The 21,088-nt window shown below is 34.6% G+C and overlaps 1 protein-coding gene across 1 annotated transcript in view; it reads right to left on the reverse strand.

Moving 5' to 3' along the window:
- The window catches only part of EXOC2 (exocyst complex component 2), a 123,543-nt gene that overhangs the window by 74,397 nt on the left and 28,058 nt on the right, over window positions 1–21,088 (reverse strand). Inside the window, exons 5-10 of the mRNA XM_062499341.1 lie at window positions 19,698–19,811; window positions 15,139–15,263; window positions 5,108–5,188; window positions 1,098–1,243; window positions 919–1,000; window positions 321–423 (exon numbers count right to left, since the gene is read on the reverse strand). Coding sequence (XP_062355325.1) covers window positions 321–423; window positions 919–1,000; window positions 1,098–1,243; window positions 5,108–5,188; window positions 15,139–15,263; window positions 19,698–19,811 — 651 coding nt within the window. The remainder of the gene's footprint in view (window positions 1–320; window positions 424–918; window positions 1,001–1,097; window positions 1,244–5,107; window positions 5,189–15,138; window positions 15,264–19,697; window positions 19,812–21,088) is intronic.

Below are 21,088 nucleotides of genomic sequence, written 5' to 3' on the forward strand. Positions count from 1 at the left end.
GAGTGGTCATTTCAAACATAGCTTGCAATATGTCAGTTTAGATAAAGCAACAAAATCCCAACATGCCTTAAAGATTTAAATTCAAATCTCAGTTATACTGCATTAAATTGTTCTCATTCAAGAACTGTTTTTCAGTCCTTTAATAAACAATCCAGCACCACTCCACTGCCATTATTTATGTAATCATAAAGTCTCAAAATACTCACAGCTTTACAATCAGTATTTAAACCATAGTAAAACTAGTCTCTACCCCATTTAGGAAACATTTAAATACACATTTAACACCATATGTCTGATGAAGGCACTAGGCAAATGATTACCTTATATAACGTTTCTGATCATGCAACGTTGATGGAGTTTCAAGCAGCTTATCCAACAAAAGTTCTCGTAAAGCTTCAATTCTGGTTTCAACTTCAGCATAATCTAGGAATATGGAGAAGGAATAAATCCAATGTGTCCTTAAGCAGAGTCATGAACTGAAAATTGTGTTATTTTACTAGGGTATCAGACACTTCTGGAGTTAATGTGGAAATCAATATAAATTATTTTATAACAAGCCACATCTAAAAGTATTATGTGTGACAGTTTTAAAAACCAGAGAATTAGACTTTCAAGTCTTTCCAACAATATGTGAGAAAGATACTCAAAGTCACATTTTAATTACTATAATCTTTTTTTATGTCCAGTGATACCAGGCTTAAATAAATAAATAAAATTGGCTGTGATCTCACATTTTGTGGTATATACCTCACTCAGAAAACCTGCCAGAAATATTGCCTAGAGTAATTGACTCCTATAAATCCATAATTTGTATGGATGAAAATCTGTATCAAAGCCACATAAAGCTCTCCTATGAGCTTTTTAGCCTTTAAGTTAAAAAACAGCTGAAACCATTAAATAGCAGAACCCATATCTTACATTTTTTGAACACTTGAACCTCTGTCTTTCCGAAGAGGGACTTGGCTTTTTCGTAGTCATTAATAACCACATCATAATCGCCCTTAAAAACAAAACCAAGCATTTACATTTGTCAAGAAAAAGACTGATGTCAAAAGGCAACTTTCAGCAAACAGCAAATTATTTTTAAAGTATTATACCTTCTGGATATTTCTTTCAATATTTAAGGGAAGATTGAAAAGAAATTTAAAGCGCTGAAGAACATTAAGCGCATTTCTCGTTGAATCAGCTTTGTCCTTGCGACCCAGCACTTCTTGAAATAAGGTGTCTGCTGTGTTACTGGCTCCTATTTCAAAAATGGTGACAATAAGAAAAAGAGTAAGTAATCAGCTGAAATCACAAACAGATTTTATTCATTTTAATGTGTTATTCAGGGTTTTTTTAGAGCAAATGAGTAATTATTGCTGATTTTCATACTTTTTTGTTCAACTGTGTTAACATTTTACAACTGCTGAAATTCTATATCAAAGCGAACCTCTTAGCATTTTAATGTGGTAAGACCCCTGTGCGACTAAAAACAATCACTCTTTCCTATTTCAAATGCTTAGCTTTGCTGCAGATATTTTATAGTTTGCTTTGGCTCCAGATGTACCTTTTACAACCAAATTATGCATCTCAGGATATAGAAAAAGTCATACAAAGCTTTATTTTAAAAAAAAGTATAATTTCATTTTGGTAATTAGTGTCAGAGCTTCTAAAGTTATCACTGTGTTCTGCAAACAATTTTTTAATGTTTTTAAGTCAAGTCTTAAAAATTATTAACAATATTTGAGCCACTGAAAAGTACCAATGGTTAAGACAAAACAGTGTCATGACTAAAAAGTCTAACTAGCTGGTCACTAACAGAATGAATACAAATTGTCTTCACACTGCATTACAATTCCTACTGGCTTCATCACACACAGGATGAAGCCTTGCTCAACAATTCCACATATTTAAGTCTCTATACTATCTACGAATATTCTTCAATAAATACATTAAATATCATCCTAAAACATTTTCTATCCAAACTAAAAAGCATTCTATTTTCTAATAAAGATTGCTTCCTAAGATAGAATAATAAATTTTCATTTGTAGTAGAGAAGACACAGCATATGAATATTTGCTTTTTTCAACTTATGACTTACTTTTAATTAACAACAACAACAAAAAAAGACTGGAACTGCTTTAGCCTTTTTGATCATTGCGTGTAGAAGTTTCTACATTATCTGGTCTAGTGACTATACTTTAAGCAAAGATGAAAAAAATTACATCAGTCTCGCTGGGTGGCTTGCATGCCATTTTCTCTAGTCAACACTGTGGGTGGCCTGCTCATGTTAAAAGTAGTCTTTGTAAAATAATTGTTATATCTAAATAATGTTTAAACTTTGTTGAAATTTTGAAGCCTTGATGTAAAAAAAAGTTTTGTCAGGACATCTATTTTCACCACATATTATTCAGCTTAGAATACTTTAATCCATTAAGGAGAAATGCACAATGAAAACAGTTAGCTGGACATTTAAATACAGATCTCTGGTAAAGTATGATTTTTCTCAAGGTTATAAGAAATGATTTTTTGTAAATCCTTCTAGTAAGTAACATTTTGTTTGTTTGAATTCATATGTTTCTTGTCCATTCTTTTAACAGCCCAGGAGCAATGTGCTCTACCTGAGAACTAAAGTTATATTCACTAAGCTGTTTTTTGTCTTGATTCAATGCAAACCTTTTTTAAAAGGTAATTGACATCTGCAGGAAGACCAAAGTGATTTCTATCTTAATCTCTCTATGAAATCATCAACTCAGGGAAATTATTCTACTTTTTGTTTTTAGGGCTTTATAAGAAATTGAAATATATCAAATTACTTTTTAATGTATTAATGTAATTCAATACTTCATGCAAAATAGGTCTATCTTCTTAGAATTTAGAATTACAGTATTTAGAAAATACTGTAACATTTCTTCCCTCCTCATCCCTCCAAATTCTTTCTACAATAACAATCTTTATCTCTTCATTACTGATGAATCATCCATGGATAAAGTTTCAGTTCTTATATGGACTGTGTTTTCAAAATGGATGATTCATTGAGAGTGCGTGAATTTTTTTACTTCAAAATAAATCTCTAGTTGTTCAACAGTTGTCTGTCTTAGAGCCTGACAAAAACACTGCATATAGGAATTTGATTTACCTCCTGTGATATACAATTCTTCATTAAATTAATTATAAGACACTGCATGTTTCTAATAATATAAATGTAACAGTTTGCTTAGCAATTAAATCGAGCAAAAATTCCAAACATCTGTAATTCCAGCTAAACCCTCAAAGTGTTTTTTACTATCCCATGCTATTTCAATTCAAGAATTTGGAACCTCTTTACATACATTCAGATGCTGTGGAAAACATGCTCATTGTTAAGGGTTTGTAACCAAGCTCACACAATGGCAGTTGTCTCTCAAGACATGCACCTACAGTCCATGAAACGCACAATTTAACTGAAGAATTAAAGCAATTTTTGAAAGCAGTCCCTGCTACTCATGGATTATGGAAGCTTTTCAATGGTCAGACAAGTAACAAAGCTTTGATCCTAAACTACTTTGCATAATATTATTTACTCTTTCTAAATCTGTGTACTCCTACTTCCCTGCCTCCCACCCATCATGACTTGCAAAGCATCGTGAGGAAAAGCAGCCAATTCTTTTCATAGCAGGGTCAAACTTCAAACCACTCTGAAGTGTCTGGCACAAGTTCTACAGATCCAGCCTGAAAAAGTTTGCATTGTCTACATACAGACTTTACCCACCATTTATCAAATGAAACAGTAATTCTGTATTACAGGTAAATTTGTCTTATATTAGTGTATATAAGAATATATCACAGACCTAAATTTTTGCTTTTTTATTTAAAATCTGTCACACTATTTAGTACAAGGGAAAATGCTCTCCAAGGAATCTGTTCTTGGTGCATGACACGGCCTAAATACAGAGCACTGAGGATTGCACTGGAAATGCTTGGATTTGCTTTCACCAAATGCTTCTTTTTCTCCTACCTAGATGTACCAGGTATTCTGCACATGTAGACACATGCTATAGACTTTATAAAGTGGTGTGAGATTTTATGTGGTGTTTTTTGATGATTTTTAAGGTTTTTTTTGCAGATTTTTAAGTTTTTTGCAGGTTTTATTTTTTTTTCATTTCAGGCATCAAGATGAGGGAATAACAGTGTTCAAACTACACCTTTATTGTGAGCATGAAGGAATCCCTACTGAAAAGGGCTAGAGCTGTTCACAAAACCCCCTGCTTTCTTTGTGCTCCCCACACAAACACACATAGTCACTGCCTTCTTTATACAAGAGAAGAAAAACAGTGAACTTCCATGTCACTTTCTTGATTTCATAAAACACACTCAGACTTTCCAACACTGAGTCAGCTATCTGCATGTCATTCCTGCTTATTGATACAGCACTAAGGGAAACATCCCTTCCTCTGTGAAAAAAATCACAATGAAACAAAGTAAAATTATCTTGGCAGAAGTCCCAGAATTTAAAAAGAGAAGGAAAAAAAAAAAGAAAAAAGTAACTTTTTGATCTGATGAAGCACATACCAAACTGCAGCAAATTCAAGCCATCTATCTCAATGCAACCTTACAGATTATACAGAGAAAGAGAAAACAAAGTACTGACAGCTTTTCAAGGTTTCTAGAAAGAAGGCTCATGCCAAATAATCTAAATGCCAGCACATTAAGTGAGAAAGATCCTGTCAATAGACCTTGTTACTGCAAGCATCTTATAATTGGGTTTTTTTCCTGCCTTTACTTGAATGTCATACAATCCTGGTATTTAGCTCAGCTCATCCTTTCACAGTTTTGTCTATCCATATAATACTCTGTTTTCCTCATCCATTCAAAATTGTGATGCCACCAAAATTAATCTGAAGTAAACATTTTAGAACATCTTTATTTTGATATTTGTTATCATAAACATAGCCACAAGTCGTGGCAGTCCCTGCTACTTATTTCAAAAAATGCATTATCACACCCTGGAACCACTATCACCAAACAGGGAAGGGATAACAGGCTGTTTTCTACTTTCTACAGCAGGAAACATTAGGAAAATATTAAAATGTGTTAGAAAGTCCAAAGTCCATAAATAGTTGCTGCTGGAAGGACAAAACTTACTGTTCAGTACATTCTCCAGTTTTTGCGTCATGGATCCTTCCACTTTTTCCGTTCCATCCGCTTCCAGTTTTTGATGGATTGCTGGAATAAAGTGTCTAGTTAAAATGCAGAACGTTTTAATAGGTGGGAACACATTACATCAAAGTGACACTTCTAAACATTTTTAAAATTAAAAATAAAGTGCTATATTTCTTTTTAGACACAAAAAAATACAAACATGCTTCATGGCAGCAGTCTAGTGGAGGACAGGGCTTACAGCCAGACACTGCAGAATTTTAACCATTACTTTGACATTGACTTCCTGCATTTTCTTGAATAAGACAGTAATGCTTAAAGAAAAAAACCCCATAAACATATGGACAGAATAATCTATTAGCTATTATAATCTAAATTAGCCATCTTGTACAGGTAGTAATTTAAATTTGCATTTTGAAAAGTACTATTTAAACTCATAATACTTCTGCTTTGTAAATCACTGATGTCAAAAGAAAAAGAAATTGCCAATAATTAAAGAGTTTTCTCTTTCTCTAAAGAAAGAGAGTCACTGGGTATCTGGATGATCCCAAAATCAAGTGCTAGAACATTCCCCCATCATTTTTTTTTTCATCTATAAAAGGCACTCCTAAAATTTAAAAGTTTATTGGAGCATTAACCATTATCACAACGCTTCTGTGTAATTTTGTTCAAAACAGCAGGAAAACAGAGGGGAGATTGCTTTATTTTTTTTTTTTTGAAGATGCTATTTTTCCTCCAGTCCTAAAATGCCAAAATCCCAAACTCTTATTTCTGTGTGGTATTAGTAATGGAGGTGGAAATGCACAGTACCAGCACTAATTTGTTCTTTCAGTATAATTTACTCTTTTAACTAATAAGAGTTAATAAGAATATAATAATAACAAATTATTAATAACAAAATAAAATGATAAAGAAGTAGTAATTATATAATTTTAACATTATATTAATAATGTTAATTATATAATAGCATTAATAATTATATATTAACAATATACTATAAAAAGATACTGATAATTTAATTATTGTTTGAATAATATTTACTCTAATAATTAATTCAGGGAGGGGGAGACTTAACAGCACAGCTTGATAACACTGTTTCACTCTGAAAATATGAACAGTGAATGTAGTGTAGGTACTCCTTTCTTCTATTTTGCCTCTCTTACACAGCCCTCCTTCCTTCTTCTACTGTTCAGAACAATCAGCATTTCTCTTTTATGGTATTATTCCTGTATATATGCAGCACATATAAAATATGATTTTCCTTTTAAATTTTTAATCTGTTAACGTGCTAATCTGCTCTATGAAATGGCCATCAGCTCCTATTGCTTTAGATATATTTGAGGCTTAAAAAAACCTCCCACCGCTTTCCGCTGGTTCTCAGTAGAATGGAGTGAGGCTAAGCTACCCTTGAAAACAGTGATACCAGTGCTTTGAATAAAGCAAGTAATGATATATTTTAGTTCAAAACACAGACACAGTTCTGAATGCAGCCTCTCAATTGCTCCATCTTATCTTGCTCTGGTTTGTGTGGCAGAGCAACCTGAACTCCTCAACTGAATTCTTTCAAGGTGAAACAACACTACAAGAAGCACTCCAAGACTACACCTGATAGCACCTGATGTGCTGAAAGAGATATCTGGAATTTAATCCACTGGGTGAAATTTGAGCTAGGTCTGAAATATTGCCATAAGCTGCACATACCATACAAACAGAGGTGTCATGGCCAACTGGTTTCCTCTCCAGTGCCATCCTTACTTGGCCATGCCATGTAGATGCAAGCTAACAAGTGAACAAGGACAGGAGCCCTGTGGCCTCAGTCCTACTGCAAGGAGTGAGTGAGGGTGGCTATTCTGAAACAGGATGGCCCTTTATAACCTCCAGCCTCTTTCAAATGAGGAATTTTCATTGGGAGGAGATAGAGGAGACATGTGAGTAACACCAGAGTGCAATATATTAAAAAAAAAAAAAAAAAGGAAAATTACATTATTCTGACACATCCAAATTTGACCCTTCAATCCCTTGATCCTACACAAAGAATTACAGGAAGTCTTGCTTACATGAAAATACAAGAGCAACTCAATTTTCATTCTTAAAGTCATCAGAAGGGAAAAAAACATCTAATTAGGACACCATAATTCTTAAGACAATAAATGAAATGAACTAAAACTACCAGATTCTTGCATATTTTAAGGAGAGATATCTATCTTAAAAGATGGTATGTTGTTAACTGTCACACATATTTTGTGTGCATTGTGGACAGCACTTACCAACAAGAATACTTATACAATTTTGTAACAAAAACATTAGTGGCTCTACTGTCATTATTTCATTTCTATACATCATTGTCAGTCAGAGGCAGCCGATTACTGTAGTGCAATTAATGTTACATACTGAAAAGCAAGCTCAGCAGAACAGCCACAACATAAATGGACATTTTAAAGCTAAACGTTAAAAGCACAGTGTTGGAATCACATCAAACTGTAATGATTTTAATTCACATATTTTGAAATCATTCTATAAGATAAACTTTCGAAAAATACTTTAAAAAGAGACATAAATAAAAACCTAAGTTATATACTGCCTCAGAGGTTTTTAAAATATAGCATTTTGGAACTTTTAATTACATAAAATTAATTGCTGACCAGTTCAATATCATGTAAATCTTGATTTCCTCATTGGATATTTTTAAAACATATTTTGAGATAGGCACCAGGTGTGGCATTCCCTAAAGTTCCTCGGCCTAACTCTTGGCTCAAAGCAACACAGACTAACATCTTCTACCATTTTCTGACTAAGGGATGGCTATAAATGCATTTGGCATATCTGAAAATCTTAGTCATTTGCACAGAAATGCAGCTAAAGAAAAAAAGTACTTGAAATAAATCACATCCTTTTAGTCAGATGCAAAAAAAACAGGAGGGAGAAAAATACAAGGTCAAGGCTGACTCAGCAAAATATTTCTGATGATCTGATGTGGTAGCTAAGAACCTGGCACCAAAGAACAGTAATGCAGGAATGAAGAACACATGTTAGAACACTGCCAGGATTCATGCCCAATGCATGAATAAAAATGCCTTTGGTTTTCTTTATTGGAAGATTAACTATTTTTTGTAATTTTAGCAAAATATAAGAGGGATTTATTGATGAAGACAGTATCCCTATGTAAGGTAAAAATTGTTCTGAATTGATTCAACAGGACTGCAGGGCTGCATATAAAGAGGAAAGAAATAAAGACAGCATGCCATGAACAAAGCTCTTTAATATATTACTCTAAGAAAATAAAAGAATTTTTTTCCCTATGGTCATTAGTTAATAGCGCTAAGTGAAGTTTGGTTTGGTCACTCCTGCAGTGCCCTTTGAGAATTCTAGACAATTTTCTATTGGCAAAGCAAACCTGGCTTTGTTTTGGTTAACATTATCAATCCTAGCAAAAATGACAAAATACTAAACTAAATGCAGTATTGTCTTCAGCTACGTTTTTGTGTTTTGCTTCTCCAGCATTTACTTCTTCAAGCCTGTTTACCCAACAGAGTGGAAAAAAATGAAAGAAAATGGACAGACTTAAAATTACATTTTAAGGTAATTAAAGCACAGTGCTAGGAAGGGAGGCTTTATTGATATATAAACCCCAAAAATTTTAGTCTAAAAACATTATAAGACCAGACTACTTGCTCTCAGATGGACTTACATTAAAGTAAGTCTGATATCTCTGGGCAAATATCTTGGAAATTGACAGAAAAATGTGGCTTATTATTCTGCCTGTGGATGCACTAAAAATTCCAGGACTGGATCCAGGCCTTTGCCAGAACACTTCAGAATTAAAGAGGACAGAACACGCTATCCTCTCTTTACTGGCACTAACCATTTGCATTTGTGAAAGGTAAAAATAGTAAAAATAAATGCCGCTTTTAAATGTTGCATTTAAAAGATGGTATGGAAATCAAAATGCAATAATGTAGCATGAAATTAAGTTGGTTTTATGGCTTGCCAGGATAAGTCTGGGTCAAATTTAATCATAGGTAACATTTTTGCACACTTGCAGTCAATTGCAGAATTTGCTGTCTGAAAACTGCAAAATTGCAAACCTTATTACTTTTTCTACATGCTTTACTATTTTTCAAATTCAAGAAAAAAAGTTAACTTACCTGAAAAAAAAAAACAAGTTAATAAAATATGACAGCCACACAGTAACTATAAACTACCAAAACAGTATCCCTCTGGAGAAATTCTGCTAGTAATTAGCTCACATCTCTACAACAATAAGTGATGAAGAAGCTACATGACCAGTCGGCATAAAAGCAGGTACAGGCTTGGGCAGAGAATTTTCATTATGTTATGTGACAATTCCTGCTGTTTCCCACATTTTCTAATCAGATTTTCTCTTGCTTGAGACAAAAACAAAACAAAACAAAAAACCAACCAAACAAAAAAACCCCACCAAAAACAAACAAACAAACAAACAAAAAAGCCACAACTCCCTACACAATGCCATGCTAGGACCAGCATGAAAGGAAAGTTTGAGCCTTTTGCCAATTGTGATAACTTTTGCTTTTATTAAGTTGCATTAAGGTAACAGTTGGTTACTACAAAAATTGACCAGAGGAAGCATTCACCCAAGACTAAACTATCTACCACCGCTTAAGATATTTTAGGGAACCCCTTTGTCAGGTCATCTTTTTCTCAGATTTCCCATTTCAATGTCCCTCTTGATATCTAGTGCTGAAAGATCAGAACACAAATTTCCAACAAGCAAAATTAATTTAAGTTTTATTTAGTATGGCTATTTTTAGAATGCCTAATTTAGCACATCTATTTTTTTCATTTTGAATGCTAAGAAGGCCTATAAGGGTAGCAACAAAATATGACGCAATGGTAGTACTTATCCTTCTCATTCAGCTTTTGTCTCTAAGGGTAGCACAAGGATGATTCAAGTATTCAGATAGGAGGACCCAGTTGGAAAGCTGGCAGTGAGTAGACAGCACACCAGCTATTGTTTCATGATGACTACATGGAGGCATGATCATAATTCTTAACTTGAAATAATCTAACTTGCACCTACTATGGAGCACACACATGCAGGGGAACTCTGAAATGACTGATATGCTCTCAGTTATGTATTCAATACACGCAGCACGATTTTTTTATTCTTCCAGTTTGTTTCCATGGCCCTATTCTTCCTTATGCTCTAGAAATTATAATCTTAAAATCACTGGTTGTAACAGCAGACTGTTCTTACCTTACAAAGACAATATTCTATCACTTGAAGCAGGATGAGGAAGATAACATTAACAGACATACATCACACAGAGAATTAGAAACAGAGCTATGTCAGCCATTTCAAGTCACCTGCACATTTAGGTAGCAATAATATAATTGAATTTGATTTACCCAAACTCATAGACTTAACAAATTCATACTATTTGAAAAAATACACTCGAGAGTAAAGCAAAAGGGTGAAATAGATTTGTTACAAAACAGCAACGTGACAACAGCAAAATCTTATATACCATCCCAATGCCACACTACCAAGCAAAAGCAGTCATGCAATAGCATTTAATTGGACAAAAGAAAACCATTTCAAAATTAATCATCAATCTAGTTTGCAAACAGAATCGCTAATCTCTTCAAATTCAAACATAACAAAACTCCTTGAAAGTCTGAAGTGAAGGGACACATTTATGACAGACTAGCATCAGTTTTTAGCTTCTCAAATTTCCAGTCTGACTCACAATTGAATATAGCTCAGGTGATATTTTTCATTTTACTTTCAGAGAAAATGAGTTTAACAGACATAATGGCAGCAGCAGAGACTTATTCAGCCTGAATCCAATCCTGGATCACTAACATGCTCATTCTAGAATAAGCCTTAGGGAATGAACTGTAAAAATAATCTATAGGAAGAAAAATACCAAAACCAAATCAAAAAAAACAGGCGTTGGCCAGATTGGGGTCCTTTTAGCCAGGTAATTTAATTTCAATCATACTATCCTAGCTTATGTATTAAGAAAGGTAGCAGACAAAAGGCCAACTATGTAGTCCAAGGTCCCTGTCATGCAGGTATTCCACATATCTGAACAGGAGCGGGAAAGGGAAAAAAGGAACAGTGCTGTAATAGCCAGCACTGCTTCTTTTGTACAGACTTCCTGAAAATTATGAAAAATATGTTTGTAGTCGTAATTGCAAAAAAAATTGTTGCCATGGAAAACTAGAGAGCCAAATCTAAACCTCACATTTGTTCATGATACCTTTGTTTTAAAGACATTACAGCATCTTCTTTACCTGCCAATAGAGATGTCACAGCTACATATTTTTGTATGAGTGAGTGACTGAAGTAGTAATTTCCTTAATTTTTTCCTTTTGTTTTAATAAGAAGAAACTGCAGCCTTAGGTTCATTGCAAGGAGCATTTCAGAAAAAAATATACTGACAGAAAATTAATTTTCTAACTTTCCTAGCAACTTCTGTGTGGGACCCAATTTGATCATGACTATAAAATACGTCTAAACGACAAATGTATAAACAGCCACCCTTTTAGGAATGCTACTTCCTAAGTTGCAATCAGAATTACAGGAAATAAACCAGCTGAACTCCCCGACACTGGCAAGTGGGTCAAGTTGAGATAAACCCTGCTCCCCTCATCTCAGTTTACCACTCCATTCAGCTGATGAAACAAACTTCCTGTTGAACATCATCTCTGCAGAGTCACTGTCAAACTGTCAGCCAAGCCAACAAAACAGGCAGAGACACGGGCATCTGATAAGGCTATTCTATTTTCCCAGAAATTAAACCAAACAAGGAAGGGTTCTGGTCTATTTGAGCTCTTATTTTCTTAGTAAACAGCCTCTGAATAATAAAATACAATAAACATCTTAAGACTGCTTTTTATGCTTTCCATTGCTTATTTATGAAAATATTAACACTCATTTAAATCTGCAATAACGTCCGACAGTACACTTAAGATCAGACAGAATTTACCAGTCCTAACTAATGACAAAAGCTTCAGAATGATCAGTAATGCAGGTTTTCCTTAATCAAGGTTACATATTTCTAATAAACATTGTTAAATGCATACGAGTTTTAAAAAGCGTGAATAAAAGCTGCTGAGGAGAACAAAGTAGCTAGAGAAGCAAGTGTTATACCCACGAAAAGTTATTCTATACTAATTTAGGGAGCCTTAAGAGAAATAACTGCTCACCAGTAGCTCCATTCTATATCTACAATGCAACAGACCTATAATTTATGAAGTATAGCTGCTGGGATTAGAAGATGTGTTCTAAGATATCTGAAGGGAAAAAATTGAGAGTCCAAGTTTTTGCCCTCAAAAACCCTGTATCTTTAGAAAATAAACTGGATTTTAGAAATCTTCCCAAAGCAAGAGAGTTAAAAAATAGCTACACTGAAATGAACCAACTCAGAAAATTTAAATCATATTGGAAGACAGACAAAATGTATTCAGTAAGGGTTTTCCCTTGAGTCACTTTTCACCTGTGACAGTTGTATGCTCAGCATCAAATAACAGAAGTTTGCAGAATAATGGCTATGTCCCTAAGAGTTTGGGCTGAAACAGTTGTTCAGCTTTCAAATATACATTACTCCTCATGCAGCCTTGCTGAAATGCATACAAATTCTAGCTGCACTTTTTTAAAGGAGAAAAAAAGACATAAGAATTCACCCTTACATGTATAAGGGCAGGAAAGTGCCATTCCATCATCTTGCACAACCACTGTCTAACAAGAATATATTTTTAATTTAATGTTCTTCTGTTAAAAAGCTTGGTTTTCATAACTGCGTGCTGAAGAATTAATGGGGGATTTGTTTGCTTGGGGGTTTTTCTTTGGTGGTTTGTTGTTGGTTTTTTTAAATCTGCATCTGAGCTGTTTCTCTAGAACAATGCTAACAATGCTTACTCTTCATTCTCAGCATCTTTCATTTGAGAAAACTGCAGTGATCAAATGTTCTGGAAAAAGCTTTGACATCTGGCATTAGAGCTGGATGATGGCATCAGAGAAGTCCTTTTTTTTCTTTTTTTCTACTGGAATCCACATCCAACTTAACAGTTGATTGTACCTATCACTAGTTCAAGTCTTTAAAAAGTAATGCAATTTTTCCAGCTACACTCCCTCAAAAATATCCTGCATAAGGAGGAAGAACAGGCAAATAAGTAGCTCTTAATTCAAAACTAAAATTCATATGCAGTAAGAGTGGGTTTATCAATTGAAAAGAAGCAACAAACCTTTTGCACATGCATTTAATATGACATTTCAACAGAGAAATGTGTATTAAAATGTTACAGAAGCCATCTGTGACCTATACTGCATAAAGAATCTGGGTTCACAATTTAAAAACTAAGTATTATATTGATGTTGCCCTTGAACTTCAGTGTTACAGTTTTGAATTTTTAAGACTGAGGCTTTAAGTCTCTAATCTTCTTTTACAACAGCACCAAGGCCATTCTTTCATTATACCACTTTAATTCACTGTATAAGCTGAAAGTCTGCTTCCTTTTGAGCACCAAAGGGAGATCACTCAGGGGAAGACAAGGCCAAGCCATTTTGGTTACAGACAAAAAGTGACATCAAGAACCTCTTGAGTCATCTCAAGGTTAAAGACATAATTTAGGTAAAGAACTGCACTGATAAACCCTGTTTTTAGGCAACAAAAAACACTGATAAAGGTAAAAGATGCAAAACAATGTTGCAGTTTATAATTTTTTTAAAATTGAGACTACAGTAGTTAATAAAATAAATTAGGTTGCTTTCTCTACCATTATTTTATTAATATTTCTCACATCACTACTTGCTCAATGGCCTCCTCGTTTATCAGGAAATCAGTCTCCAAAGGCAAAATGCTACTAAGAGGTGGAACAAAAGAAAATTACTCTGTTGTGCACAGCTTTTCTAAAACCTCATAACATTCATGGTTTGCCTTATCTTTCTTCAAATCCTACTAAGTATTTGCTGATCAAAAAAAAAAAAATAAATCTGTTAGCACTACTTTTTATCTATAGGAACAGAGATCATTGAGAACAGAACTCTCACTCTTTTAGAGTATCTGATATTCCATATGCAAAGCAAAAAACAAGCCACATTTCAATATTTATTTGGGATTATGTTTGAGACAATTTAAGAAAAAAAAAAGGATTTCTATATTTTCAAGATGTGTAAGGACACTAAAGCCTGTTACTTTTCCTCATATTTAGTGAAAACTCAGCTTAAAAAGGTGAAAGAACGGCAAATAATGGTTCTTAGAGTATTTTCCTATGAATACCACCAAATTCTTCAGGTTTTCTGCTAAATTCTTTAATACTTTTGTTATTGAACCTAGTCAGATTTTGACCAAAGGGGTCAATGACCAGGATGGATATCAGCATAGTGGTAAAAAACAAACCTGTCGGGGATGGTTTCCTGTGCACTGCTGCTGTCTTATCCAGACCACAGCCTCACTAGACAGGACTACAGTAGCCTACAATGAGGTTTGACCTGCAAGACATTTGATGCTTTAAGAGTGTGTCTGTGTGTGTATAGATATACAATAAATATACATATAAAAAACAACTACTGTACTCTCACTGGTGTGCTGCATTCTCCCAGTGGCAAGCAGAACAGAAAAACTCTCTGATTTCCCAAAGCAACAAGTGTCTGGATATTCATATAAATACTACCATCTGACTATTGAATAAGGCATCATGAAAATCAAGTTTTTTTTCTGTTGCCACAGTTTCCAAGTCATCTTAATATTAACTCCAGTTTAACACTTCTCTTTCTTGCATTTGTGGTCTAAGCAATTAGATCAAATGCCTTCAATTCCTGTAAGATACAGCTGGTGACATCTTTTGCAAATAAACCACATCAATCAGTTCTAGCCTGTGATCAACACAACACAGATTGTGGGCTCATTATACAATTTTAGTACAGACTGTGAAGAGAAACAATATTTTTTTAATTATTAAATTCAACCATATATGCACTTAAGTATTTTCTTTTTATACTATACTTAGTAAATGCAGAGCATCTTTACCTGACAAAGCATCTTGTGCTTCAAAAAATGTGCTGAGACCTCCTTTCACATACGCTAGACTCCCTTCATTTTTCTTATTGGCTTGTTTCTTCAAATTCACAACAGCCGTTTTGAGCTGATCAAAACTGAAAACAAACAAGAAAACCTCAGAGACATTCAAACAATAAAGCCAGCTAATAAATAAACAGAACAAACTACTTGGAAAATAAAGCCACTTCCTTTCAGAAAAACTAGTAAGGCTGAAGTAATTGCTAATGAGTGTGCTTTCCAATAATCAGAGTTTATTCTTAGTCCAAAGATCCCAATTATTTCGTTTCAACCCTAAACAGAGGGCTCCTATCACTTATGATGGAAGAGACTTCTTTATAATACAAACTAGTCAAGATGTTTCTATTAAACATGCAACATTGCTCTTACTTAACTGTCTGCAGTATATTAAATCGATGACAGTAGAATTCACTATACTTAGTACACAGTAGATTAACTAGTGAGATGTTAGAAATCTCACTAATAATGGCATTTGTTTAACACTGCAGCTTTACTCACAATCCTTTTCCACTGTTGTTTCTGAATTCATTCAGTATTTTTATTTTGGTTTGGACAAAAGTTCAGAACTGATACAGTTCAAAACTGAATACCATAATAGTGCAAAATAAAGAAAAGCTAACCAGACTCCTGCTTTATAAAGGTATGGTTTTTTATATGCAATCTGCTGAAATACTTTTGAAAGACATTTCATAGGGCAATATTAACTGCCAACTCATCACTGTTGTTGGTATGGTGGCTTTCTTTTTATCTTAGTTTCATAATATTTCTTAATTTCTGCCAGTTTAGATTTGATTTCACATCTTTATTTTTTGCAAGCACCTTCAAATAATTGAGAAGTCTTATGTTGTGAATAAATCTCCATTAATTGTAGATAATTTTTTGTTGATGATGATTAATATGACCTCAGTAGTTATATTACTTGATTAACTAAGAAACATCACCATATAAAAGCTCAGAAATACAAATATAGGACATAATTTTCATCCTTAAAGTCTTTCTTCCTAGCCACAGGCCAAAGCAGTCTCCCTAATACCAAAAGAAAAAAAAACCCAAAAAACTGCTCTACACCTCTGTGAGGTGAGGGAATCAACAAGGTACAAAACTAAAACACAATATAATTCCATCAATCTTTTGCCCATTTTAAAAAGAGCTGGCACAAACAGACACATTAAGAGAACAAACCAATTTTTAGCCCAGGCAATGAGAAGGCTATCACCACCTGCTGGGAGACAAAGCACACTGGTGCACTTAAAAGCACTTTCCTTTTTATACTGATTATGTCACAACATTTTGCCTAATTTTCTGTTTCCATCTGCTGGACAGAAATAACATTACTCATTACCTGGATTGGTCCACTAGGGCACATGAGAAGTACTTACCAGCAGCATTTTCAATAACAAATAACAAAAATCTGTACAGTTCTCCTTTTAGGCACTGTTTCATGTTATCTGATGATCTATCAGTGTGTCAAAATAGTTTATTTATATTTAAGAGGGTATTTCCAGGATTAAAGGAAAAGGATGTTATATTGATTTCTTAAAAAGAATGTCCTTCAAGGAAGAAACAGACATAAGCCAACCAAAATGTCAGTGCACCACACATTTACCATTTCCAATAGCTAGGTTATGTAGAGGACAAGAACTTAAACCATTACTGTGTTTCCAGAAAAACAGCACAAATTATATGGGGCAGATATTTATACAATTCCAGAATATTTTTAAGACTATAGATTTTGAATTGGGAAGAAAAAGTAAACGAACAAAACAATTTTGCTGCTTCTTTATTTAAAGAGATGCTTATAGTTAGATTCAAAACATGACTGGGATCACCCCATCCTATTCCTGTTGAGTTTTACACTGCTCATGGACCTTCAATACTAAGATTCAGATTTTATAAACCAATATAAATGGAGTTAATACACAAATAACCTCCAGATTTCATTTAAAAGTACAAATCAACACTTTTTATTCCACTGGATGGAGAAGATCATTACTTGAAACTGTTGACATGCAAAGACACAAATCAATGGATTTTTTTTTCAGTAAAATGGATGAAGTACTTAAGCTGATAATAGAAAAAAGTGTTAAAAATGCTTTCTTTTTTTTTTTTCTAAAAGCACTTAACTCATTCAAGCTGTATAGCCACTGACATTTATCCACTCCTGAGCTTGTGGCTCAGCTCTCACATATTTCCTAAAGCAGTGGTCATAGCTGGGCAGAGCACTTCAACTGCAACTTTAACAATGCCAAGCAGAATAATCATCTCCATACCTTACCTAACATGTTGCTGCTGATACAGCCCAGAAGATGATTTGCACTGGACAGTAAACTTTTACAAACACTGGACTGTCTTCTGTATGACTGCTTTCCAATCCCAGGTGCGTACTCTCCTGCTTGCCTTCCCACACCCCTTTCTGTCTCAAATTTAACTATTTCACAATTGCTACAGCCACTGGTTATCACATCCCCTGCCTTGCCTGTAAGAATCAGATTCAGAAGAGTAGCACCCTTGAAGGCTCACACTGCAGCTATGTCAGAAGTCATTCCCAGAACTCCTCACAAGCCTCCCGGGATTGCTTCCCCTCATGTAGACAGGAAAGACAAATTAAAGTCTTGTACAAGCACCGGGGTGTGCTCTCTGGAAACTTCCCCAGGTAGCTTAAGGAAGATTTTGTTCACTTCCTCATGCCACTGCAACGACTGCAGTGTCACCTGTTCCAGACTCCTGAACAAGATCTCAACCATCCTGCACTGTAACAGGGCCCATATATTTATTCCAGCTGTTCTTCACATGAAGGTAAAGTACCTCTTCCTTCCTGGGTATCTTTTCCAGGTGGCCCCTTGCTATACATCCCAAAATACTAGGTACATCAGCTACCTCACTTTATTCCAGTGCTTTTGTCTAATTGGCTCTTACTTGCTTCTCAGACAGCACATGAGTGTGTACAGGCACTTAAGGTTAGACACTTCCAGCTAGTTTTCTAACTACCTACAGCACTCCTAGTGCCATCACTGAACCCATAGCTAGCACTCTGTCCCTTCATTTAACCCTTCAATTGCAGGCTGTTATCACCATCCCCTGATATTCCGAATTTGAAGTTTTTGACATCAAAGTGAAAACCTGCTGGCAAAGATGCTCCCACCCCGCTTTTTCAAATAAATTCCATTTCCCACTAGCAGTCTTTGTTCTTTAGTCATGGATCTGGCTACAGAAGTAAAAAGTGCTGCTTTTGAAAGCAGAAGTAGAGCCATCTGTGAATCTACAGGATGCATCCCTATTACCTGAAGCTTTCCCCTTCACGCATAAATCGAAGGGAATACCTAGGCTCCCACATTCTTCACTGTTGCCCCCAGTCTGCAATTACTCGTGATCTGTTCCAGATCTCTCTGGGCAGTGTCACTGGCACCCACATGGATGAGCAACAAAGTAGAAACAGTCCAAGGGCCAAACATAGAGAAAATTTTGTACAATTACCTACATCAAAAGCTGTTTATACATTATTACTTTAATTTTCCCCTCATTTTTTTTAAAAAAACTTGACAATCCCCAAAGTTATCAGATTCTTACAGACAGAATTACCTTGGAATAATTCCTCTTAGTTACTTGAGTTCAAAAGATGTTGTCAATATATATCTATTAGGTAATAATGTTCTCCTGCTGTTCTGGCCCTTTAAAGTGCCATCATTTTGAGAGGAAATGTAAGTATTTCCCAAGTAGTAGGATGGTTATTTCTGGAGCTTCAAAAACCAAATATCCTCCCACCTCCAAAACCAAGAAGCAACCCATACCTTTTTCTACCAGTAGGAAACAAAACTAAAACAATTTGTAAAGCGGTATTTCCCTTTAAAATACCAATCAAAGTATCTAGCTGGAAACAACAAAAAAATGTTCATCTTCTGGATTAAAAATGGCTGCCAGTATTACGTGAACACAAGCAGATAAAAGTTTTGGAACTTAGTTATACATGCAAAAATACATTTATATAATACATTCATGTAAGTACATACTATCAACTGTATTTCTAAATTAGAATTTAAATTGTCAAAATTTTAAGGGATTTATCTCAAAAATCCTACTTTCTTGTCCATCTTCTGCTACTGTAGCATTTTCCACAGGTATTAGCTACAACCTAATTGAGACTAACAATTTTAGTAGTCTCTTCAGTGCCCATAACTCGTGTCTCTGTTCATGACTTAACACCTGGAGTTTCCACTCAAGGCCATGCTAACTTCTTGATTCCTAAAGTTTAAAGAAAGACAGCTTCCATCTGACATTGGGGAACAGGAATAAAATAAAAAAAAAAATCATAAATTAGGTCTGGTTAAAAACAAGGTCTTTCTCAGAAGCAGATTAAGCAAACTGGTTGATTCAAGTTTCAGGCCAAGCAGAAACACCAGAGATAACTGTGGCTACAGTTCTATTGCTGTAAATGCCATTGAAACATCTACTGCATAATGAAATACCATCAGTGACTTGCATTTAAAAAAATTACTTATATGACAGCAACAAACCTTGTTGTTGAATGATTCTCAATCAGGTACCAGGCAGCAGAAAAGTTTTCACTTGTGAAATCAGCACTCATCCCAGGAAACAGCGACTCTAAATCTTTTTGAGGAAATTTTCCCCTGAAAAATGAATATTCATTTCTTCAGTGACACATAGCCTTGTAAACAGTTTACAAATAAAACAGTTACAAAAACCCCCAAACTAACAACAAACACTAAATCATTTCCCTATAAGATGGGAACATTAACTTGTAACTCACCTTAAAATTAAATCCACTATTACAGTCACATGTAATACAACTGAGAGAGACTGAAATCTATTCTAAGTTTAACATTTTGATTTCACTATTATACATAAGACAGAAATCTTGTCTGTACAAAATGCTTCTATTTAACTTTAAAATGGCAGGACATCAGAGGTTTGACAACTTGTAAATGATCACATACAATTATTGTCTTTTGATTCCTGAGCAGCAGAAGTCACACAGAAACATGAGAGATACAAACAGTGATAAAAGTACAACACTGAGTTAAAATAATTCTCTTGCAACACAGTTCTGTTCACCATACACAAAAACAAAGGAAAAACAGGTTTAACTCAAGTGACAGCCAGCAGGTTCTGTTAGTTTTTATTCAGTCTTACAAAGGCACGCAAGCCAATTCCTTGTGGAAACAGATTCTTTACAACAGCATTTTTAAACCTCTAAGTAGTTTCTAAGATCCTCATCCAGAAAACATATTCTATTCACTTTAAGTCTGCATAATAAAAAATATTTAAAGCACCTTTTGATGAAAACATGACAACCTTCATCCCTCAGTCTGGACCCACACCAAACACTTGGCCATATTCATTCCACCATGCATTCAATATATCACCAGGTGCACTCCCTCCTCTCATCTTCACCACTAGCTGCATCCCATCTTCAGAGACTAATTGTGGCAAAAAAATTCACTTTTGGTCAGCCCTAAATGGGTCAGTTAGATGGACTTACGTCCCTTTCAACTGAGATATTCTCATCTATTCCAAAATTTTACTATTTCGTTTTTGGATCACAAACATCCAACTCAGAAGACAATGAAGTCCCTCTCTGAAACTCACAAATTAAATGAGCTTTGCTATACAAAGTATACTGTATGCAAATGAAAATCTGCCATACTTTGTATTTGAGATCAAACTTGGGTGGGAGCAGCAATCCAGAGTCAGTTATAAGAATGACATTTAACACATATGGAAAGTCATTTAAATGGATACAAAAGCAGTGATCTGTTAGTTTTAGTTTTTTCTGTAATCTAAACATGTTTCAAGATAGTTAAAGCTGTTTTTATTACAAAAAGCAAACAGCAGATTAAGTGAAACAAATCTAAAGGCAGGCACATTAAAAAGTACAATTATATAA

The sequence above is a fragment of the Cinclus cinclus genome, chromosome 1 (genome assembly GCF_963662255.1).
Source record: "Cinclus cinclus chromosome 1, bCinCin1.1, whole genome shotgun sequence".
Taxonomy (NCBI): Eukaryota; Metazoa; Chordata; class Aves; order Passeriformes; family Cinclidae; genus Cinclus; species Cinclus cinclus.